At 46.4% G+C, this 24,659-nt stretch overlaps 1 protein-coding gene across 1 annotated transcript in view; it reads left to right on the plus strand.

Annotated features, from left to right (window-relative positions):
• Positions 1–686: 686 nt before the first annotated feature.
• The window catches only part of EHD3 (EH domain containing 3), a 30,054-nt gene continuing 6,081 nt past the window's right edge, over positions 687–24,659 (plus strand). The window contains exons 1-3 of the mRNA XM_075088704.1: positions 687–1,349; positions 7,880–8,056; positions 13,085–13,182. Of these exons, the coding sequence (XP_074944805.1) occupies positions 1,123–1,349; positions 7,880–8,056; positions 13,085–13,182 (502 nt within the window). The 5' untranslated portion in view covers positions 687–1,122. The remainder of the gene's footprint in view (positions 1,350–7,879; positions 8,057–13,084; positions 13,183–24,659) is intronic.

The following is a 24,659-nucleotide window of genomic DNA, read 5'->3' on the forward strand; positions in this document are numbered from 1 at the left end:
CACATTTCTTGGACCCACTGGATCAACTCAAGTGAAAAAGACTTTTGGAGATATTTTAGGAAAAATTCCCTCCTCTGTCCCAGCTGCTCAGCGGTGACGAGGAGAGCCTGGCAGTGGGGCATTACAGCTCATAGCCAGGGATACATGGAGCCACAGGCCACTGCTGGAAAACCCATGCAGGCTTCAGCCCGAGCACTGCAGCCTTCGCTCAGCAGCTGTCCTGTCAGCCCTAATTGCTGGGGGAATAAAGGAGTGGAGACAGCAGCTAATTTGCCTGTCTCATCTGCTTAAATGGTGAACTCTTCTGGGCACAGCCAGCCTCGTCTCTGCAAGCCTCCGAGAAGTGAGGGGCAGCAGCAGTGCAGCCGAGTCATTGGCTTTGGGCCAACGGGCCCAGCTCGGGGTGGCAGCGTTCGGAAACAGCCGACTGCCTGCCAGATTTGCACATGCAGGGGTTTACTTTAAAGTGAGGTGGGAAAAGGAATAAAATGGCGGCCAGGCTGCAAACCTCCGCCGCGGCCCCCAGGGGGCGCTATGCCCCTCCTCGCCCCGCGGGGCGGGCTTGGCCCCCCAATCCGCGTCGCGCCCCGCCTCAACATGGCGCCGCCCGGCGCGGCTTCACCCACTGGGGAGAACGGGCGGTGCCTGCCAGGAGCCGCCGACTTCCGCCGCCGGCCCATTTCCTGGAGGGCCGCCCTTAAACACCGCCCGCCGCATTCGGAGGGCGCTGCCGCTGCCGCCGCCCGCCCTTCCCGCCCTGCCTCCGCGGCATGCCCACGCCGGGAGCCGGCGGCGCGAAGGGTAGGCGGCGTCCACCGGCACCGCTCAGCCGAGGCTGCGGAGAGGAGCGGCTTTTTTAGCCTCCCACGGGGACCGTTTTCTGACTGAAAGCGGCTGTTGCGGGTCGCGTAACGGGAGGCGGCCCTCGCGGGTGGGCGCCGGAGGGGAGCGAGGCCTGCCAGGCCATCCCCCGGGTCCCACCGCCCGCTCGCCCTGCCGGCCTGAGGGGGCATGCGGGGGTAGCCCGCCCAGTAGCCAACCAGCCCGCGGCTCCTCTCCTGCCCGCCGCCCCACGCCCCAGCCTCGGTGGTCGCTGCGGAGCTGGCTTCAGGCAGCCCCAAGATGTTCAGCTGGCTGGGCACCGACGACCGCCGGAGGAAGGACCCCGAGGTGTTTCAGACGGTCAGCGAGGGCCTGAAAAAGCTCTACAAAACCAAGCTGCTCCCTCTGGAAGAGCACTACAAGTTCCACGAGTTCCACTCACCGGCACTGGAGGATGCTGACTTCGACAACAAGCCCATGGTGCTCCTTGTGGGGCAGTACTCGACGGGGAAGACCACCTTCATCAGGTAAAACCCGGTTGCCTGCCTCCCTCCTTCCCTCCCGGGCGTGCCCGCACCCTCGGCGCCGTGGGCTGTGGTGGGGCAGAGGGGGTCTTTGCTACCTGGATCCCTCTCTTCTGTTCCCCCTGCCATACCCCTGCTGATCATCAGGAGCTTTCAAGTGAAAATCCACGTCCACTCAAACTCCGAGAGTGTTCCTTTGTAAGGACAGGGTGAGTGAGATGTCCCGTGAAACACCGACGTGGCAAAAAGTAGCCCAGGGCAGGGCTGAGGAGCGCAGGCAGGGCATTAGTGTGGAGACGTGAGTCACTTGGGGCCCTCTTCACTGTTCAAAGTGCAAAGGCTGCGGGAAGCCTCACGCAGGGGATCCCCGTGACTGCTTGGGTCGGGGTGGCCCCTCTAACAGCCATTCTTTTCAACCTGATGTAGCTTTTAGGTGGTGGGGCAACCTATGGCCTAGGGAACCTTGAAGTGGGTGCTTGGGTTTGTAACGGTCTGTGTCTCACTCTTGTGTCTTTCTTTCTCTGCACTGTTCCCAGAAACAACGCTTGGAGCCTAGTTTGAGAAGCATGTGTGCTCGGGGGGGGGTGTGTGTCTGCACAAGAGAGATCTGCCCATCTTTAGGGCTCTGAAAGTAAGCCCTGATTTAACTCTGTCCTGCTCTGCCGAGATACTGGGAACATCGAGTTTTTCCCTACTGTGAAGAAAGGGCAGCTGCCAGCAGCAGGTTGGATGTGAAGCTGTCAAAGAGAGGGTTAAACTTTTCCAGCTGGACTTGGTTGCAGGGGATCTCTGTTCAGCCACACTGCTAATTCAACTTGCAGCAACCTTTCTCTTGGGATCATAGCTGAAGCTGTGCTGTCTGCATTTCCTATGTGATTCATAAGCTTAGTGTTAAATTCCAGCCTTTTTCTGGTGTGGCTGTGTTGTAATCTGTGGAATTACCCCAGTGTCAATCTGGATGCAAGCCACAAGCAGCCAGCCCTTTGTTTCACCAGTATTTCTTGGTGGAGGAGGGAGCTGTGGAGAGTAGGGAGAGGTGAATCAAACTGACTACTTTAGGAGCGACCTTGAGAAATGCAGGTGGGGGGTGTTGTGTGCTGTAATATTCCTGCTACTTAATGCCCCAACTAGGAGCCAAGAACAGAATGCATTTCTGCTACCTTGTCATGTACCTGGCAAACTAAAGTTTTTTGAGTAGAAAGGCTTTTCTCATGTGACAGGTCAAGTAGATGGTGAAGGGGCATGAATGACCCTAAGAAGCATTTAGCACATGGCTGGAAAGGGATTTGCTCCTCTAAAAATCAGAGGCTAGCTTGAATAACATAGTTGTCTGGTTCCACCCCTGATCTTTGTCTGTGACTTGGTACCAAACCTATTTGAAAGGCTTTCTCTGTCCTCTGGGTTACTGACACCTCGAAGCAGACCTTCCTCTGAACACAATGAGGTTTCTGAATATCCATCCGTGATAGTTACACAGCCACAGCTATGTAGAGAATTTCTTCCTAATGCTTCTCTCTGGATTGCCAGCATCTGCTTTTCCCTGCAGTCTCACCTGCATGCTGTTGTTAGCAGAGACTTCCTGCCTTTGCCCCTCCCAGTTCAGTAAAGTCCTTTTTCTGTAAGCCTGAGCTGCTTTTGCAAGAAGTTTGGGTGCCTAAAGCATATTGCAGGCAAAAGAGGACTGAGTGTTTGCTTCTGGGGGATGGCAGCAACTCCTTTGCTCTGCTGTCAGCAAGCTGATCTGAGCCTCTCTTCAACCAGTGCTAGTGTCTTCATCTCCCAGCCTCATCTATGCACAGGGCTGGGATGAGCCTACCCAGGGACTGTAGTCAAGCAGATGTGACCAGGAGCACAAAACAGACCTGATAAGCCTTTTGGGAAGGTGGAGTTTCCTTTGTGTAAAAGAGTGCATAAGAAGGTGACAGTTGAGAGCTGTTGGAGAACCCAGGTCCTTTTATAATAGGAGTGGGGGGCATCTGGTACTTTAGTGTGATCCCAGCCAAACAAAGGCAGGAGGTGCCAGAAAACTGAGTGTTGCTTGTGATAGGTTTCCAGTGTGAGCTTGCAGGCACTGGTCACTAAAGAGCTGTGATAAGCACCAGATTAGCATCCAGAGTTATTGTGGGAAGGCGAGTGGGAGCTAAAACTTAGAACAGGGAGGAGTTAAAGGGGACTGGGGGAGGAAGTGGGAGGGGAAACAACCCTTATGTCTTGGTATTAGAATGAAACAAGAAACAACCTCTGGACATGCCTTCCATAATCTTGTCAGCATGGGCATAATTAGTGTTATCCCTATGTATCCACTCCACACTTATATTGCATCCTGCTTGTACTGCCATGCAATTTAGGGAGGTGACTTAATGCCACGAAACACTTATGTGGAATGAACTTAATCCCAGTTCAGCTGGATCCGAGTACACCATTTTAAAAAAAGGTAACTAAGGTCCTTTGTCTACCTGAGGTGGGTTTGTCTCCCAAACATCTTTCCTTCCTGGGGAATCTGAGATGAAACAAGGAAAAAATGAAAGGCTTTGAAGCACCTAAGCTGCAGCATTTTGCAGTGAGGCTGCTCTCTTGTCAGGAGCTGATAGCAGAAAGAAGGCAGTCAAGGTCAGCAATGAGAAACATTCCTAGAGGCTGAGGCGGGGAGGAGGGAGGTGAGTTGTGTGGGTCAAAGCCAGCCTAGCGAGACAAGAGCACTGGCTTGTTTTAAGTGGAACCAGGTGGTTCTCTCCCCTGCTTTCAGGGACCCAGAGAACTGAGCCTTTTTTTGCTATGTGAAAGATAACTAACTGCAGCTTTTACATCCTTGCTTACTGCTCCTGCTTACTCTCCTCTCACTCGCTCCCATTTTTCTCATCTGCATACATTTGGCTGAGGCTTTTCCTTAGAGCTGGGGTCTGAAAGGCTGTGATGGCAAGGGTAAGGCAACACTTCTACCTGGGAATACCTGACAGTCACAGCAGGATGCCACTGGAGCCTGCTTCTGCAATGCTATTGCTTTTTATGTTTCCTGTAAGAGGGTGGGAGTGCAGGACAGAACATTACTCTCCTAATTGACTTAGATTCTGTGGTCTTTTCTAAAAATAATCCTGGCTTCTATCCAGCCATCCTGCTAATAAAATAAACAAGCCTGCCAGAGTCCTACTAACTGTCAACATGGCTTGCTTTTCTGGTGTAGCCACCTCTTCCTGCTACAGATAATCATTTACACGTCCTGGCCTCTCTAGACTTTGTCACAGGCTACATGCAGAGCTCTGGTGTGACCTCCCCATGTGGCCCTGAACCTTTCATCTCTGCCTGCACCAGGCAGTTGTCACCACTTCCTCCTGCTCTGCCCCTCTTCCCTTTCCCGCTCTGCATCACCTCTGCTGCCACACACAGCATCCTGCAGGGCTCCTGCATGACTCATCACGAGTAAACGGCCCCTTCCCCCACATCCTGCGGCACTCCTGCCCAGAGAGCCTGGGATCTCCTTGCCTGGCTCCTATGCTGCTCCAAACCCACCTGGGAAAGGCTACCCCAAGCCAGGCTGCACTAGTGCAGCTTTCCTGCCCTTGCCCCTCATCTCCCCTCTCACCAGGAGTGGGGACAGGCCTGAAGTGGGGCAAACAGCTTGGTGTTCCCAGCTGCATACCAATTCCAGACACTTCTCCGAAAAGCAGATTGGTCATTAAAAAAATAACCCCCACAAAAAAATACCCAAACAAACCACCCACAACATTCACCTCCTGCCTGGCACCACTCTGCAGGCTTCCCCAACCTGGCTGGAGGTTGCTTCCCCCAGGCCCTTGAAGGTGTTCAGCAGCTCTGAGTAAGGCATGCTGCACTATCAGGGGAAATTGCTCACTGTTGGTAGGGGTTTTCAGAGCTATTGTTTGCTCTTCTCTACTAGAAATCCCCACAAATGTGGAAAATAGCATGTGTTCTCTAGTTTGCTTCTGTTATCAGAGGCAGCCTGTGTCACTGCCTAGCAGAAGTGCCTTCCCCCCATCAGACAGTGTCAATAAATACCCTTGTATTTGTCCTGTGTACAATGAGGTTCTTGTGCTGCAGATACCCTGCTGCACAATATTCCCAAGTATTCCAGAGATGCCTTATTTAAAATAGATGCTATGATACTAGGCAGTGCAAATCCTCATATCTCTGATTTCATACCACTTGTTGCACATTAAATCAATTAACTTCCTCTTATAGTGACTTCTATATGAGAGTGCTTTTGTTGGGATTTTTAAGTCTTATGTAAGAAATAAACACAGAAATGCTTTGAAATGTTAGCTGAGTGGAGCTGTGATAAAATTCTTCTGAGCAGCCTGGCTGGAGGAAGAGCGTTGCTATTATATGTAGGATTTTTGCTTCGACTTTTTCAGAAGCTTGGTCTATAAATGACAAAACCCATAGGCTTTTTTTTACCTGTTGGTCAAAAGCTATCATATTACACACGCATCTCAAACCTGTAAAAAAACAAGCAGGTTATTGTTACAGCAAGGCTGTGACCTGGCATTGGGAGAGGGGTGTTTCTCAAAAACACTTTGCTTGTTGCATTTAACAACTGTTTTCACTACCTCTCTCTTTTTCTCTCTAGTATTTGCAAGGGAAGAACCCAAAGATTTATTTCTATGGATTCAGTGAATGTCTATCTGTATATCATTCTTAAATATGCTATGTCAGACCAAAAGCAAAGTACAAAGTAGGAGCAGAGGAAAGCCAATAGCAGTGACTAGCATTGCAGCAGTGTCCAGCAGGGGCTAATACTTTTGAATTGCTATCCAGAAGGCCTGAGTATAGTTTCCAGAGTTTGGCCAAGTGGCTTCTAATCTAGCAAATGGTTGTTTCAGTGTAAAGAACTTTCCAGGGAATGGAGCCAAGAACATTGACATGGTTGTCTACAGAGCCCTTGGTGGGAGGAAAGTAGCTCCTCCTTGTTCTCAACTGTTTCAAGCTAGAGGAAAGTTACTGTAGCTGCCAGAAAGGTGTGTTGTGATCACCAGCCAGGAAGGTAGCTCATGCCAGCATTGGCTGTGGTCTGCTTTTGTTAAGTAATGACCCCATTCTATAGGAAAGTTCAAGGAAACCCTTCATAGGCTTTAGGTAGATAGGATGTATCCACCCTAGCATAGAAGGTCAGAGGATTGTTGCCTTCCTGGATTATTTAGGTTTTTTGGGAACTGCTAAACAGCTTCTGTTTCATCTGAGTTGCTTCCATTAAAAGAAGTCAGTTCTAATGAGCACAGGATTTAGAAGTCACTTTGGATGAAAGACATGAAAATACATGATAAAAAGCAATAAAGGAGGTGGTCAGCTCCAAAGGGAATTATGGATATCATTGCTGGACTTGTTCTTGCTGCAGACATTCTCTTCATTAATGTGTACCAAGCCAGATAAGTAGCAGTGATTCATAGTATGTCCTGGGTATATATTTGTGTGTTTTACATCTAGATCCAGTTGATTTGGCCTTGCCCATTGGGAACTGGATTATACTAACTTCCATAACCTGGCAGTCATTATGTTCTTTATATAACAATCCAGAGCTTATCACCAGGTCAGGTGGTCTGACATCATCCCATACTGAGGACTAGACCAGTTCTAGCTCCCTTTTGCAAGCCATGTGGACACAATGGTCTTAGTTTTCAGCACAGGACCATCAGTTGGGATGTTTTCTGCACCCACATGCACAAATACTGACCTGACCTCAGTGATGGCATTTGGCTCCTTCATGAACCAAAAGGAACTGTCCCGTGCCCACCACTGACCCACCCTGAATTTGGCAGGGTAAGTCAGGATGTAGTGCCAGGATCCTATTCAAAGTGCTACAGCCCAATGCGTGACTATCTTTCCCTGAATTTTGCCAAAATGTACCTTCAGGGAGGCTGCCAGAGGCTTAGGAAATAAGGGAGGCTGCTGTGCTTGTTGTACTATTTAGCTTGATAACAAATACTGGGATATACATGCATAATGCTTAATATGCTTGAGCAGTTTGTAATGCAGACCTGTAGCTGCATTGCAGAAGCACACAAGAACAGAGACTTGAGACTTCCACAGTCAAGTACAGGAGAAGTTGTCAACTGAGCAACAGATTTGGACTGGGGGCTAAGCACATTTGTTGGATGAGTCTGCTGAAATGAGCAGCAGTGAAGTAATTGATATTGGCACCAAAGGCCAGTAAGGTTTCAAGATTAACTGTGATTGCAATGAACTATTGTTTTTTTCTCTGCTATGCCAAATCTGTTCCAAATGTCTTGAGGATTAAAACACACAAAACGATCAATCATAATGAGAATCTCTTTCCAGCAGCTATAATCTTCTCAATTTTCTAATCTACCTGAAATAAGAAGGCTTTAAATGTGGAGATCTTGAGTAGAAAAGCTACCATGACATTTATCAAGCAATTCAGTGACAGTGCTAAAAATAGTCCCGGAAGGATCCATGCTCTTGAGCTTCATAATTACACTGCAATCTTCAGTATAACTCATTGAAGACTTAGGCAGCTCATGTCTCATGCCCAAACTTTCTTTTTTTTTTTTTGTCTACAGGTACCTGCTGGAGCAGGACTTCCCAGGGATGAGGATTGGACCAGAGCCTACAACTGACTCCTTTATAGCAGTTATGCAAGGAGATGTGGAAGGAATTGTTCCTGGAAACGCGTTGGTGGTGGATCCCAAAAAACCATTCAGGAAACTCAATGCCTTTGGCAATGCCTTTTTGAACAGGTCAGTACTCAAGAACTTAGTTGCTCTGGAGAATAAAGCTAGAACCTATTGAGCAGCACAGGTAGCGATTTAAAGGGATAAGGTATTATGCTATTCTTCCTTTTTTTCGCCCCCCCCCCCCCCCCCATCCACATGGCTGATGCAAAGCCATTCCAGTCCTACTGGGTGCTCATCAGTCACACACTGAAGGGCAGATTAACAAATTCAAGTAGGGCAAACATTCATTTTACTTGAATAAACAAAACAAAAAACCACAGCACAGCCTGTCAAGCTCATCATGTAGGAGTCTAGAGGTAAATATCTATATTACATTTCACTGTCTTTCTTTTATTTTCCTAGCTTCTTCTGTGTTGTGATCAATTCAGTTCCCTGAAATTAAACAGTCCAACCAGCCATAACCACTGAAGTTAGTAGAGAAGTGGAACTGGTGCAATATGCAAAAGTCTTTGCTTTCTTGCATTTTTTTAAACATTGCTTGAATGTACCCTCCGTAACAAAACCAGGCTCTCTCCATTCTGATGCCTTATATATACCCTCAGGTGCAAACTGATGACAGGTATAATGTCTTTCCCATAAAAAAAACTGTAGCAGGGGGTTTGGACAGTGGCTCTGTGACATGAGGAATGTAACCTTTCCATCCCCTAGACCTAGCCCAACCATAGTAAGTCTTGGATCTAGGCCTTGCAGGAAGCCAGCAGCACACACCCATATCCTAGATGAGCACAAACTGTGCTATAGCAGGCAGATGGGAGCAAACTGTGACTACGCCTGTCATCAGCGCCTTCCCTGCTAACACAGTGTGGGAGATGTTGCAAACATGGCAGCTGCTCAGCCAAACCACCAGGAAAGCTGGGCTTTGGCTCCCTTTCTAGCTTCTGAGCTTAGAGAATGTCTATCTAGAGAATGCAGCATCTCCTACCAGCACTGACCACAGCAGTACTGGTGTAAGCTGCAGTGAGACAGGGAAGGGACCTGCAGAGAAGCGTAGGGAGAAGCTTGATGAGAGAAGAGGGACCTAGCTGGAGTTGCTACTATGCAGAGAGCCTCACAGTGCCTCAGGGTGACTCTGGAAGCAGTATCTGATCACCACACAGGTTCATCATTCAAATGCATCAATATGGTCCTGCACCAGAGAGACTTTGAGATGTTTTCAATATTTTATAGGGCCCAGAACATCTGCACCTGGCCAACAGTTAGGTCAGGTAACTGCCCACTCCCCACACTAGGGAGGAAGGTAGTTTGCCTTAAGAAAATACAGGCCTTCTGCCTGGAGTGTGGAGATACCAGACGAAGAGAACATCATTCAGAGCAGCTCTGCTGATAGCCAAGAACAGCCACAGCTGGCAGACAGTTTGCTACAGAGAAGAAGCAACATCAGGAGTAAGGAAGCCAGGATCATTGAGGGCAAAAAAAAGCAAATATGCCCGCACTGGATTGATTGTGTCCTGAATGCTGTTTACTCCTAATACAGCAAGGGATCTCTGCGTCCATTAGCCCAGGTCACGGTATCGTGGTGTGCTCTTGTTACCCTCCTGCTACTCTTCCTTCTCCTGTGAGGAAAGAGTCAATTATGTGCCTGTGAGGATGGCAGGGCAGAGGGGCACAGCACTGATTCAGCAGCAGCAGAATGCAGTCCTGCTAGCAACACAGGGAGTAGCCACAACAGCTAATTAAACCCTTTTCTGCTAACATGAAAAAAGCAGAGGGTGGGGGAGGGTAATGATTTCTAAACTGGCAGAGGAAGACATGCTACAAGGGACTAGCTCAGCAATGTGAGCATCACAGTGCTGAAAATGCAGATGGTAATACCCAGCTAATTAGGAAATTAAGTGCATGCAAGAATTGACTCAGAGGGCCAGAAATTTAGCAGATGTAAGTTAGGGTATACCCACTGGACTGGATCAAGCCACCCACACGTACCCCTGTTGTGGGCCTGGCTTCGTGGCAAGAGACAGTGCAGAGCTGGGTCTGCCTTGCACATATCTTGCTGCTCCTACGTGTTTACTAAGGCAGTAACCTTAGCTAGGAGGCCGTAAGCAGGAAATCTAAAGAAGGGAGGTAATCTCCAGGAGCAGCCCCTCTAAACTGAGATAAGAGAGTGACCATGCGCAAGTCTGCTTTACCCTTGGGTGCTTAAAGGTAACATTTGTTTATGGGCACCAGTGGAAAGGAACAGAACAGCATAAGGCAGTGCCATTCATGCAGACCATGATGGTCTCAGCTGAGAACATGTCAGCCCACAGACTGTGTCCTGTAGGGTGCTGAGCCTGCTGTTCCAGGGGAGCTAAGTGAAGGAACAGAAGGAGTGAGCATCTAGCCTCAGCTGGTACTCCCTTCCCAGCAGAGACTGGGATCTGCTGCCTTCCAGGAAGCAGAGGAAGAGTGCTACAGTCAGGATTTGGCTGGGAGACAGCAGCTAATTGTGCTGCTCAGAGCCTGTCTCCTCCCTCCCTTCATTCCCAGGAGATGGAGCACCTACCCATACCTTCCTGGCTAGGGGCAGAGATAGGGCTGACAAACTGCCCGCAGCTGAAAGGATAGCGGCTCTGCAGTACCAGGCTCTGACCCTGTCTCTTGTCCTCCTCTCCTTGTCCCAGGTGGCTCCTGGGTATTGACAGAAAGGCCCGTTTTCCTCACTCCAACTCTGGCAGTACTGTAGGTCTGAAGGATCCCAGCAGAGAGATTACAGGTTGTACCTTGTTATCAGGAGGATGTGTTTGGCACCAAAGGCCTGGAGCAAAATCAGGAGTCTCAGCCATTGCTTTCATATCACATTGGCTTGGTTGCAAGATTCCTCCCAGCCCCAAAGTCTGTCTTGAGAAGCTACAGTGGCGTCAGTCCTGCTTTTGTGTTGTCAGAAGTAGGAGATATCATGGATAACAGGCTCCTCCTTTACAGGCAGAGCATGGGGTGAAGGTAGTGAAAGTCTGATTTGGCACCACACTCTTCCCTTCATATGGCCCCGGACAGAACTAGGTCATGCTCCCTGAGGTCCTGGAGTTCTGCTGAGACAACAGGAAGGCAGCAGCCCTAACAACCTTGCCAACAGGGCCAGAATGTACTTACTTTCACTGGCCTCTGACCTTGTATCTGAAATCTCTTGTGGAGTACTTTCTCTGAAGAAACTGGTGGAAAGTCCCCTTAACTGAGCCATTTAGTATTAGGCCACAAGGAATGCTCAGGGCTGTAACAGTAGCAAGCAAACCTGGCCTGGCAGAAAAGTGGAATAACATGATCTCCCGAGCCTTTTGTTCTCAGCTGCTGTACCTGGCACTCAACAGGAGAATCAAGCCAGGCCCCTTCTCCTACATGAAGTGTTACACATTCAGAAATGGTCCCTGTTGCCACCTGCCAAGCTGCAGGCATGGGAGAGAGAGGCTGTAGTATGTGGTCTGAAATAGCTGACAGCTTAGGAGAGAAGACAGTCATGTAACCCATGAGGATTCACTCTTGTCAGAATCTTCTTGGAGTCATACAAGTAGAAAAATTGGGGTGAGGTTGTAGTGTAGCCCAGACGTGTTCATAGCTGCAGGGACTTCAGAACCAGCCACTCATCAGAGTGCTGCAGGGCTGTCTGCCTTGACTGCATTTAGTGGCCCTTGTGCCAACCCCCATCCTTTCTGTGGTTCTGCTTTCTCCCACACCAACATGTTTTTTATGCCTGGATATCACACCACCCTATTAATATGCATATGTACATACACACATGCATATTTATAGCTGCCTGGAATGCCATCACAAAAAGGCTATCCATGAAATGCTACCAGGAGCCACGTAAGTGGATAGGCTTTTACTGTCCTTTGCTATTACTAGCAACTGAAACAAATGAGCTGCAACCCACTAAGAATAAAGCACAAGTTACTCTTCTTAGTGATTTGCATAGATACAAGATGGGGAACAACTAGCTAAAGAGCAGTTACACCGAAATGGAGCTGCGGCGGGGGGAGGAGTGAATTACAAACTGGATATAAGTCAGCATCATACTGCTGTTAGAACAGCAACCTCCTTACTGAGATATACGAACAGGACTGTCTCATGTAAGGGAGAAGGAACAATCCATCCACTCTGTTCACCACTGGCAAGCTCACAGCTGGAATACCATATCAGCTTGGGGCGTCATGCCTGAAGAAATATGTGGAGCAGTTTGAGAGGACCCAAAGGAAGCCTGTAAGGGTCTTCAAGGATTTAGAAATGAGCTGGAAAGGCAGCTAGAGAGGAACGAGACGGGGAGGAAAGAAAACCAATAACACTTTTCTTTAGAGGAAGGACTGAGGGGAGACAGGATGACAAAAGTATACGTTGTGACAAGAAGGGAAAAATAAATTGTTTTCCACATCTACTGTGCTTGAGACTGAAAGGCATGGCAGCATGGGAGATTTAGATAAGATGTTAAGAAAAAGGTTTTGGTGTAAGGATAATTAAGTAATGGAGTAGACTTCCAGCAAATGCTGGTGAGTGCATTGTTAGGGATTTGAAGAACACCTCAAAGATCTGATTGATCCTGCCTTGAGGCAGGAGGATAGACTAAGCAACCTCTTGAGATCTGATGCTGTCTGTGGTGCAAGAATAGCACATTTTCTGACTGTTTAAGACCAGATTTAAAAGAAAGCAAAACTTCTACAACATTGCTGATTTTTTTTAAACTCAAGTTATTTCAGTTCACTTGAGTTCGGGACTCTGCAGGGGAATGCTTAACTGAAGAAAAACAAATACCACTTCTTGCTAAAATCTAAACAGCAAATGAAAACATCTGTGTTTCCACATTTTCAGTAATAATTCACAATTTGGGGGCCACATTTAAAAAACCTGTCATAGGTCATGACTGAGACCCATGTTCTAGCAGAAGCAAAACATAGAAAGTGCTCGATTCTGGCTTCTTTCTCATTTCTTTAAAGCAAGAGTAGCTCTAAGCTCCCAGTGAGGACTTGTAACTGAGATCAGAGCCTGGCTTGTCTTGTGCTGCCTGTGATGTTCAGCACATCATAAATGCCTTTTGCTTTTATTTTTAAAACGTTTATTTTCACACAGGTTTGTTTGTGCCCAGCTACCTAATCCTGTACTAGAGAGCATCAGCGTCATTGATACACCAGGAATCCTTTCTGGAGAAAAACAAAGAATTAGCAGAGGTAAGTCTTCCAAACAACAGTAGTGAAAACCAAACAGGTTCTATATGAGTTTCATCTTAAGCTGTAGCCAGAAACATTAGTAGGAGCCTCTCAGATACAGCATGACTTTGCCAGTGTTCCCTTGGACTTGATTTGCAATCTGCTATAGGGAATTTAAATGCTTTCAGGGAAGGTTGCTGACCAGGTCAGCAGTACCTGTGTCATAGTCCAGTATTTTCCAGTGGAACATATTTCCATCAGAAAAAGTCAATTAATACCTATCTACTTTGCAGAAACACTTGCTTTCAGTGACTTATTGATGAGCTATAGGCAAGGCTCCCATGGCAATCAACCTGGTTTCTTTCCAGTTGGCCTAGCAGGTTTCTTGCACTGTCCAGGCTTCCTAAATCTAGTGCAGGACTAGACTGGACTTAAGAGCCATTGGCACCCAAGTTCCTCATTGCAGTGGGGAATCTGGAAATCCTGGGGGTACTAAATGGATCTGATGAATAGCACAAAGTGTCTCAGTGAACTTCTGAGTGTCTCAGGCTGATCCCCTGAAGTGGGCAACATCTTGATACTTTAAACCTAACATCTGTGGGCATTTTCTTAGCCTGTAAGGTGGTGGTGGCATAGTTCATGTTTCTTACTGGTTCCTTAGACAAAGCTGGTAGCTATGCATCATTTAATTGGAAGAAAGCCAAGAGTAGTAATCACAGCATTCAGGTTTGAGAAGATCAGTTCTCATTCACACCACCTATTAACAATGCACAATTAAATTTCAGCAGCACAGGCTCTATGCAAAGTGCTGAGGCCTTGCTCATATTTCAGCGTTCTGTCCCATAAGATTCTGATGACTTGTGCCTTTCCCACTTCTATAACACTCCTTTGCACTGAAATTGTTCTTGGAAGCTTGCTTTTCTCTTTCAGTTGAGCAGCCACCTAGAACAGAGCCCGGTCTTTTTTGTTTTACTGGGATCTTCCACCGCAGGGACCCTAGCTAAAGAAGTGTCAATAAAGCTATAAAGGACAGCTAAAGTTAGTTGAACACTCACATTAAGCTTTTCCAACATGGGACTCTGCACTGCTAGGGGATTATAAATTCCTTCCAGGCAGTCCACAAAAGGTAGTAAGATGCGCAAGCCTTCATCAGAAGGTTGAAAAACATGCTGTGCAAGCATTCCTCCCTTCAACAGAAAGTACAAATTTTTGCATGTTTTACTTTTAAACACTACGTGGTATAAACATTTTTAAGTCAAAAAATGCCACTGAAAGCAACCAGTTCTCTTGCGTGAAGAAAACTTGCTTAGGAGGAAATATGTTTGGTCTTACAGGGAAAAAAAAAAACCCCAAACCAACATTGTGCATGAGTCAAAATGGACCCATTTCAAGTCCCAAAAAAAGTTTCGATAGCCCCTTTCCTAAATCTCCTCACCAGTTCAAATACTGGCGTATATTTTTGTATTTTCCAGCTATTTCCAGTACTAAAAATATTCTTCTGCAAAATGTTCTGGCACTTCTTGCTCCTCCTTTTGCAAAATTTCTTTATCAGCCTCCCAGGGGGTCTTGGTGTCTCATTTCTGCAGCTACTCTAGTAAATGCAAGCAATGCCAGAACATACTGATGCATAGCTGTGCAGTGTTAGGAAACTCACTGGTGCACTATGATCCAAGCCAACAGTGGCTCTCCAAACATTTGGGAACAGCTGAGGGAATATTCCTCATAAGCAGAGAAGGCTAAAGGGGATTCCCAGTTCTCTAACCTTTTGCACACTATACCTATTTGTAGGACTGGAGGCTTGTCTCAGCATGTGGGGCAAGTTCTTCCTGGACAGCTTTTCTCCCCTTAGTGCAGTTAAGTGCTTGTGCATTGGCCCTGTGACTACAGTGTATGGTCACTTCACCCTTTTGCCAGGAGATGAGAACTCTAGATGGAGCACAGTCATCTCCTCATCCTACAATCCCAGGAATTTGCTCTGCTACACCTCTAGCCAGGCAAGGGGGCTGTCACAACCCAGCTGTCAACTGACCTAATCACAACAGTTAAAAGTATAGGCTAGGTGGGATCTCACTGCATCATCATTTATATGCAGGACATTCTGAAACTGCTCACGTGGGCCGCATCAGGGCTTTTCAATAGCTACAGGACAAGATCCTCATCTGGTTTAGATCAACATAGCTTTCTTGAAGCTTGCAGAACTCCAGCAATTTCTGTCTGCGGGGGATCCAGCCCAGGGAGCAGAAAGAGTCAAAAGAGTACCGAGGTGCTTGTGTTTAGGAAGGGCTACTGCCAGGCTTTGGCTTGAGCATATCTGAAGGAAGCTGGTGTTTCAAAGGGACTACTCACCTCTAGGCTCCCATGGAAAAGGAATAGGAAAAAGTGGTGAGGCTGGCGCCTTTGCCACTAAGCTTACAAGCCAGATGCCCTCATTAACAAGTTGGTTTTGGAGGCAGATAGAGCAATAATGTGGTTTCTAGGCAGAAAACAAGACAGTACTAAAAGCTGCTGACACAACAAAATGCTCCTGCCTTTCTATACCTTTCCAGCCTCCTCAGGTTTCACTTGGGAATGAAGCAAGACCTGAGGGAGTCTTACAGAGGTTTCCCAAGAGACACTTCGAAGTTTCTTAACTGCTAGGAGCAGGGGAGCTTTTAGCTCCATTGTTTGCTAGCAGTAGGTTTTAAGACCCTCAGACTAGGGCACCTGTGATGCAAGGTCAGGGAAGGGAGTGAATAGTAAAGCAGCTTTCTGTCATAAATTTGAGGGGAAAAGTAAAGATGCAGAAGATGTGGCAGGCTTTCCCAGCCTGCCCATTCCATGAGAACCAGCAGCATTTCTAAAAATAGGAAATTCCTCTCACTGGGAACGTCATAAGTCTGTCTCCTTTCCCATTAGACATCAAGAGCATTATCTGATCTATACAGTGCCAGCTCAGCAAAATAACCATGGTATCAAAGCTTAGCAATCCACGAGAGCCACCTTATACCCCTGAATTTCAAGGCAATAGCTGTTCCTGTTATTGCATCCACGTTTCAAGGAGCAGGAGCGAGGAAACTGGTTTAAAAGAATGAATCAGGGGCTGAGACCAGGTTCTGAAGCTTTGCCTCGTGGCTGTTGGGAAGACTAACGTGACAGATAACGCAGTCCCTTCCCCAGTGGACAAGACAGTGTGCAGAAGCACCAGTATGCCAGTGTTAGTGCTAGCAGCAGTCAGCTTCATGTAGCCAGCAGCAGGGCTTTGCAAATGGGTAGTAAGCTTTCCTCCAAGGAATGCTATATAACCCTGAGAAACAGAGCTCCGCACTGGCTCTCTTCCAGACACCACTACATGATCATAAGAGCCTCCTTCCTCCCACAGAGCAGCCCATGAAGTTTCCCAGTAGCAGACCTTCAGGTTTAGGCCTGTCAAGCAGATGAGGGTGATGCAGTCTGTCATAGCTGAAGTCCACATCCCCTCAGCATGCAATGAGATCACCAGCACTGACACAGCTGCTGCTGTGGCTCTCAGGCTCCAGTAAGAAGCATAGCCAAGGAGCTGCCTGCAGTGATTTGTCCTGCTGAGCTCCTGTGACTCATACAGTTCTTTGTGGTGGGCACCCATGATGTCACAGGTGTGGTAGCTAGACCCCCTAGGACATACAGGTTTCATTTACAGGCACGGTGGGAAGTGTTCCCAGGATGTCATTGCCCAATGCATCCTGCCCTTCACTGCTTCTATATTATCCTTGCCTGGAGAATAGCCACTTCTCTTCTGGTATTTTTCACGTACTGGGGCATGGATCTATGTTCACATGTAAAGAACTAGGCATTGCATTACCTTATCCCTTGCTCTGTGTTCTTCTCCTTTCTTTTATTGTTTCCAGCTGAGCATGAGGCAACAGCAGGCAGCAGAGGTACCAAAGCAGCGCAGTTTTGGCTGCTTTGACAATTTGGTAATAATATCGATGCTGTCTATTTGCAAAACACTGGTATGGTGTCACATAATGAGCCCAGGCCATCCTGCTGGGAGGGAGGATGAGAAAGGGATGACTGTACTGAAATAAATCAGGACAAAGGGGAGGACTGCAGGTCATGCGGTACAGCAGAGCAAGGGCAGGAGTTAGGACTTCTTCATAATTCATCATCTTGAGCAGTCTGCCATGCTAACTGAGGCACCTGGTAACAGCAGCTCATGCGCTTCAGTAGCAGTACTGTCCCTGGGGGAGTGAGCCTTACACGCTCTGCTGACCATCAGTCTCGACCTACGCGCGCTGTGAGCTAAGCAGATCCAAGTCTACCAAGTTCGGTGATGCCCTGGCCAAGTTGTATTTGATCCCTGTTTCAGGGTAGTGCTTCCTGAATATATCCTGAACACTTAATTCATCTTCACCCTATGTATGTCACCACCTCCCTTTCCTGCATTAGCAGTGAGCACAAGGTCCTAGCCGGGAGGTAAGGACTGGCAGCGCCACTGCCCATCAGCTTTCTTTCCAGTACTGCTATTGCAGCCTTTCTCCAGCCTTCCACCCAGTTCCATTCTACTGGCTGCAGTGCAGCCCAGGCTCCCCATAGCCAAGGAAACCACACACTAGGCTTTCTGTCTCTCCTGGAAAAGAAGAATTCCCAGTGATCAGCAGATTCAGCACCAGGGATATTTAGTCACTCACCAGCCTGACAGTGAGAAGAAAAATGCTAATGGATAACAGTCTTAGGCAGTGCAGAGCTCTCAGACTGACTGTGTCTCAAATAGCCATGCTTGGAAGGGAAAGGCAAACACTGAGGGAATTAACATTCTCCCACTTCATGCAATGTTGTTTAGGGTACAATGGCAATAAGAAAATATTTTTCCAGAGAGTTTTGTCATGTGGGCTACCAACAGTATGATACACAACTGAAAGCATCTGCCCTGAAAGCCTCTAAAAGGGAGGCATTTCAAATATTTGCTGTAATACTCCCCACTGGTGATGTTTGCTTATGTTTTGTAATTCACTTTGCCTGGGAGGATGAAAGTGCACTGGTTAGTTTTGACTTCCTAGTTCACCTCCATTGTTGCAGTACAGTAGCCACCCTGCCAACTTGTGTGATTTTTATCACAGTCTCACAAAGGCATACTGTTCATCTGAAAGGCTCAGGTCCTACAATCACACAGTGCTGCACTTCCTCTAAGAGCAATGCAAAAATGAGCATAAAGCCTGCACAGTTCTGGCTCTTGTTATTCATAGAAATATGCGAAGCTGCAACCTTAACTCTTCTGACCTGAAAGCAGGATGCAGACAAAAACTCAAGGTGATATTTGGGTTTTGGGAAACCAAACCATGATTTTGTTTGGGGTGAGGAGAGGGGGGAGGTGCTGTCCTCGTTATTTGCGTTGGAAATACTGCTATATTTTGCATTTCCAAAACTGGAAGAGAAAAAAATAATGCAATAATGCAAAAGAACTGAGATTAAATAGTTGTGTGGATAGAAAGGGCTATGCTTTTTTCTCCACTGCTGTTATACAGGAAGTACTTAAATTTTGCCTGATTTTGAACAGTTGATTTATCAAGTCTGGTTTTTAGATCAACTGTTCAATGTGTCCATTTTATTGTCTACTGTGTACTCCAGAAATATCCTGTTTCATCATGCCCATCAGCATCTCCTCAATTTGCATTATTTATCCCCATCATGTATTCTTTCAGCATCCTGAGTAACAATGGAAAAGGACTGTGTTTCCTAGTCACTGGTAGGAGCTATCAGTTACTGACGGCCATTTCAGGTCAGGTTTTCAAGCATAATTTCTCCCCAAATTTAAACTATGTGTACTGTGAGAATTCAGTTTGTGTTGGGACACCATAGTAAAGAAAAACTTCCTCAGAATTCCAGTTATGCGTCAGTGCAACTCTGCACTGACCTCTCTCAAAAACTTGGCCTATATTCAGATGCCTTCCAAAGTCCTGAAATCTGGCTAGGAACTATTTTGAGGATTGGCCCAAGTACCAGGAAACACTCAATCCATCTGTCACAAATGACAGAGATTTAAATATGTAAAGGGTAGAGGGGACAAGTTCTTCTGTGTGCACAGAGAAGCTAAACAGGCTGTCCTAAGGAAACTTTGCTCTGGACAATGCTCTCATCAGTTTTACTCCACCCAACTTGAATGTGTCTAGTGAGGTTTCACTCAACTTCCACTGACATAAAGCAAGAGCACTGTCAGGCTCCAGGTCTCTTCCAAATCCTGAAGCCCTTGTAATAAACAACATGAAAGCAAAAGACCAGCCTGCCACTCCAGGTACTAGTTAATGTAAACGTTGGCATTAGAACTCTGACACCAGCCTATCTTTTTTAGCTGAGAACATAGGCAGATTTGCTGTGCTTTCTATTGAGTCCTTTTGCCTTTGCTTTGGAAACTTTTAAGTCCCCAAAACATATGTAATGTTTTCATTAGTTCTGTGGTACCGAGGGGGAAGAAATGCAGAGCACTGGCTGGAAGATAGAGCTCTTAGTGCTGCAAATCACTAGCTCCAGGACAGATTATTTCTTTAAGTATAGGCAAAGGCAGAAGTGATCAGCAAGCTGAGACCTGCTCTAGAAATTATGACATGTAACATTCATAGAAATCCTTTCATCCTGAAGGACTTCTGTCTACTTCCCAACACACCCACAGATATACATTACAGGAATCTCTTTATATCCCCTTGGAAAGCAGCCACTTCCAGAGAGGAGTATGGCAGCCTTTTACAGAGATGGTTTAGGATGAGCTGCAGTGACGTATATCCAATACCCACCCCTCGCTTTTCATCATCCCTTCTGTCTTCTCCTTGCTGGCACCACCAGCTCCTCACCTTGAGAGAAACTTGCCTAAATCACAGTTCTTCCACCCAGTCCCAGCTGTTTCATCTTTCATACTTTTCCCCAGCACGCTCTTCTCTCTGCTGCACCACCCCTCCCTGGGTCTCACAGCAGCCACCCACCCTGCTTTCCACTCACTTTGTGGGTCCTCAAAGGGATGTGTCACTTCCCCTTCCCTCCTCCCCTCATTTTCTTCCCCTGACCATCATGTCACCTTCCTTCTCCTTTGCTTACAGCCATCTGTCACACTTGGGTAACACCTGCCCCCACTGGCACATTTTCCCCCTCCAGTGTGTGGGCTGCCTGCTTGTTTTGCCATAAGATAGTCTTCTTTGCTGGACTTTGAAGGGCTTTCATGCAGGACATCACTGTCACCAGTTAGACTAAGCCTCCAAAGCCTCTTACTCAATTTAAAAATTCAGATCAAGTCATTAGCTGCCTGGAATAGGCACTCATTTCATCTCCAAGAGCTGCTCCCTCTCTAGGTAGTCAGTGTTCACTATGCCAACTATCCCATCTTCTTCTGATGCTGTCCTCAGACACAGAGCCAATCTGTCAGTTGACAAACAAGGACACAGCCATAGAGCTCTGCCCTGCAGCCCTCTAATCTAGTGAATTTTCAGTCTCTGGATAATACCACCTTTAAAAGGTCACAAAGGGAGCTCCTAGTGACTAAAACTCAACAAGAGAGAGGCAGATTTCTAAAAGCAGCAGTACAGTGAGCAAACTGTGAGATACCTGGTGCAAAGCAGTAGCTTTGGGTTTTTCAGATCTTAATCTGCCCCACCCATCCCACCTGAACTCCACCACCACAGGGGCTGTGGCCAGTTCCACAAGACAGGAATTCCAGTAGTGAGTTTACTATCAGACAAAAAAAAAAACCACCACCACAAAAAACAACCACCAGTGCAGCTACACAGTGAACATGCTGGACCAATACACGCTGACTCATTGCTGGTTTAAATTGGCTTAAAAATGTTACAGCCAGGCAGATTTCATGCTGGGTCAGGTATCATCCATCTTCCCACAGTCAGCATAAAGACTCTATCATGCCTGGTCTGACTTGACAGAAATGTCATTGCATAATCCTGACAGATCTTAGTGAAATGCGTGCTGCCAGGTATTCCAATAGTGCACAGACAAGTATTCATTAAGCCAGTCTGCCTTATGGCGTCTAGATGGCAGGGTGTCTGCAAGAAGATAATTTTTTCTCTAGAGGCTGAATCCACTGACAGTCCTGCTGACTTGTCAGCTTTGTATTAAGTCTCTTGAGTCCTTTTCATGCTGTCAGAAGGAAATCTGTCCCATGAAAAAGCATATGATAGGAGAAAATTATTATCGCGTTCATCTTGTCGTCCTAGTACTGCGTGGTTGGGATTCATTTTCTATTAATGGTCACCTTATCTGGAGGTTGTGAAAGAAGCTGCTAATATCATGTGAAAGAAGTCTAATATCAATGATATTAGAGAATGTTTAAATACGCATCATATTTTTCAACAGAAATGCAAGTTCAACCACAACAGCCAGGAATTACTGAACAGAAAATTCTCCCCTTCACATTTCTGTCTGAACATCCCTGTAATAACGGTTTTGCATTTTTGCAGCTTTGGCAAGCAGATGGCTTCCCCAATGCCCTCTAAATTCACAATAAAACTGTACTTTATGTGGATAGCTTCACCGATCACTAAAATGCTGCCAAATCAGAGATAGTAACTGGCTGCTTTTGAGAGAGGCCTTGGCAACACTGTACAACAGTAAGAGGGGGCATAAAGAGACATAATGTATTTGCAATGAAATGAGCAAGGGGACACTTAGAAACCTCCTAATTTAACTGTAGATCAAGATCAGTTCTTGGTCTAAGCTCACACTGTAATAAACTGCCAGAAGAAAGTATAGTCAAGCCCTATGCATCTGTGAAATAAAAAAGGGTCAGGAGGGGAACTGAAGCAAGGCTATAGAGCTTAGATTTAGTTACAGAATGAGCTTTATCTGTTTTCAGGTGTTGAGCACCTCCAGCTCTGGCTGGAGTCAGGCGAAAGGTTTTGAGTTCTCTATGCTGTTAGAGAGTCTTCTGAAAATGAAAGCTCTGAACTAAACATTAAAATACAAATTTAAGACCCTATTTTTAAACTTCTTTATTAATAATAGCTTGTCCGTAGAGTTTTACACTGTCACCCCACTATCCAAATGCTTTAGTAGTAATCTATTCTTTTATATGCTAAAAGCAAAACTAAAATGTCAACCCTGTGAATCACCTGTGTGGCAATTCTCTAGGCACCTCTCTGTGTGAGAAAACACCATCACAGTCAGAGACTCTTAGATAGTTGTAAACGGAGGTCTGTCCCCCTGTCCTTTCCACATGCCATGCTATGCATTAAGCAACAGTACAATACTCATGATAATTTTCTTCTCTTTCCTCCTCTAAAGTATTCTGTCACTTAAGAACAAAATACATACAACTTATTTTTCCTGCCAACTACCTCCACACAGGAGGATGCACATGTGATCAGCACTTGTTACTTGTTAAACAACTTGTTAAGAGCTGCACACAAAGAGAGATGTTTCTTGCTTAGCTGTGCACCAACAGGAGAGGTCTCACACGTTCCCTTAAGCACCAAAGCAAGCAGAATATACGAGAGGAATGTGTGGGTTGGGCCTTTGTCCCAGCACAGGATGCACATGAATCCATGGTGATGTTTCAGAGCAGTCACAACAGCAAGTGTTACTCCCCAGGGCTTTGTTCTCTCTTTAGTGGAGATATGCAGGACAACTGTCAGGAGGATATCTCTTAACAAGCAAAGAAGCTGGAAAAGAAAGACTGCTAATCAATCCAGACATTTAATGAAGTCCGCAGGGACATTCAAGACTCAGTGTATGTTACTGTAGCAGCTGGGAACATACAAAAGGTCTGAGCAGATATAAATTCCCTTTTCTTGTTGGGTAGAGCAACATTTCTGTTCATGAATAGGAAAGAGAGACCCTGAGACCCAGGCAGATCAAATGGTTAAGGTCAGTTTCCCAGGTCCTCAGCTAATACCAAAACTACAATACCCTTTTTTTTGTTGTTGTTTAAAAATAATCAGTCCCCACTTTTACTGAATCACTAAAAGGTGGGCTGAGTGTCTGGTGTAGACTCTTTCCCTACCTCATCCCAGCCCCTATTAAGAGAGAGAGTCTAACAGTGGCTGTTCATCTACTCCCAGAGGGAAAGCATCTGCACAGTCTGTGACAGGACATCACTGTAGAATTATAAGGTGCCCTAGGATGCATTACATTTTTCCCCCTTGATCCGCACAAGAAAAAGGCTGGAAGAAGCAGTCCTGGTGCAATTCAAACCAGCGCCGGCTTGACAAGAAAGCATCCAAGTCAATGAGATTTGACAAGATTAAATGCACAAACATCTCCAAACAAAGTCGCCCTGACTCATTGCTTCCATGGTAAAAAAGCAAGCTGTGTAGCTCTGTGTATGAAGAATAAACTATCCTGCCACACTAGATGGCTTCCAGGACATGCCAGGCAGAACTGAACATTAGGTGTGGGTGTGCATTCCGTGTTTAGCAAAGTTTGAAGGGATTGGGGTAGTGTCCCCATTTGCAAATTCATTGATCTGCTTGCAGAGGGACAGCTTACAGCCTGCACTGAGTCCAAGTGAAATGAGATATCAGCATTCACTCCGTCCTGCTGCCAGTGCCTCCTAGTACAATTTGGGAAGAGGTCGGCATGCGTAGCTTTGTTGCAGATATGCAGTTAGACTCATGGAGGTGAGCTCCCTACAGTGAGAACATCTAAGGTTAAAAGGCTGTTAATATCTGAAAGCAAGTAGGACCAAGTTTATTTCAGTTTTAAGAGGGTCTGACTCGTGATCATTACTGAGGTCAGACACATGGACTGGGCAAGATATACAGATATCAATATAATATATTGAATACTCAGCAGGTCTCTGTCAAAGGTAATAGCAATTCTGAATTCTCTGAAGTTGTCAGTGTCAAACATAGCTGAGGAAAGAGCCAGGGCCCAGCATCGCTTGCTGCTGCTAAAGGCAGCACTGGTATCCTGAGTGAGCAGAAAGCCACTGGTGGGACAAACATCTGTCTCATCCAGCTACAAGTTCTGTATATCCTATGGAAGAGGGGAGAGCAAGCTGTCCACATGCAAGAACACTCTCCCCCCCTCCGCCTTTTTCTTGTAAGGAACAAACTATAATTGACTGAAGCAAAACACTGCCCACTAATAATACTTTGCAGTTGTGTAAAAATTCTCAGTAGAAAACAGTTAATACCAATTTATCCAGCTGAAGAGAAAGTTTACACAGGCTATACTCCTGACTTGAGAGACAGGATCTCACCCCAGTTTGCTTAGTCACAAGGGAGAAAAGGCCAGTGGCAAAAATCAAGATCAGAGCTCAGTCCTCCCTTCTGTAGTTCTGATCTAAAGACTAGGATAGAGTCGTTGCCCTCTAGGTTTTGGAGAGCGCAGAAAGGGAAAAAAAAAAGATTAAAAAAGGGGCGGGGAGTGGAAAAATCACTGAACTAATTATCATACATTTATTCATGAAAGCCAAGATTAAAATAGTATGTTAAAGACTTTGAATGCAAGTAGCATATGCTCTGATCTGATCTCTCCTAACAGAGTGCAGCGCACTGGCAACACAGATAACCCCAAATGTTGCACAGTGTAGGAGAGCCTGACAG

The sequence above is a fragment of the Phalacrocorax aristotelis genome, chromosome 3 (genome assembly GCF_949628215.1).
Source record: "Phalacrocorax aristotelis chromosome 3, bGulAri2.1, whole genome shotgun sequence".
NCBI lineage: Eukaryota > Metazoa > Chordata > Aves > Suliformes > Phalacrocoracidae > Phalacrocorax > Phalacrocorax aristotelis.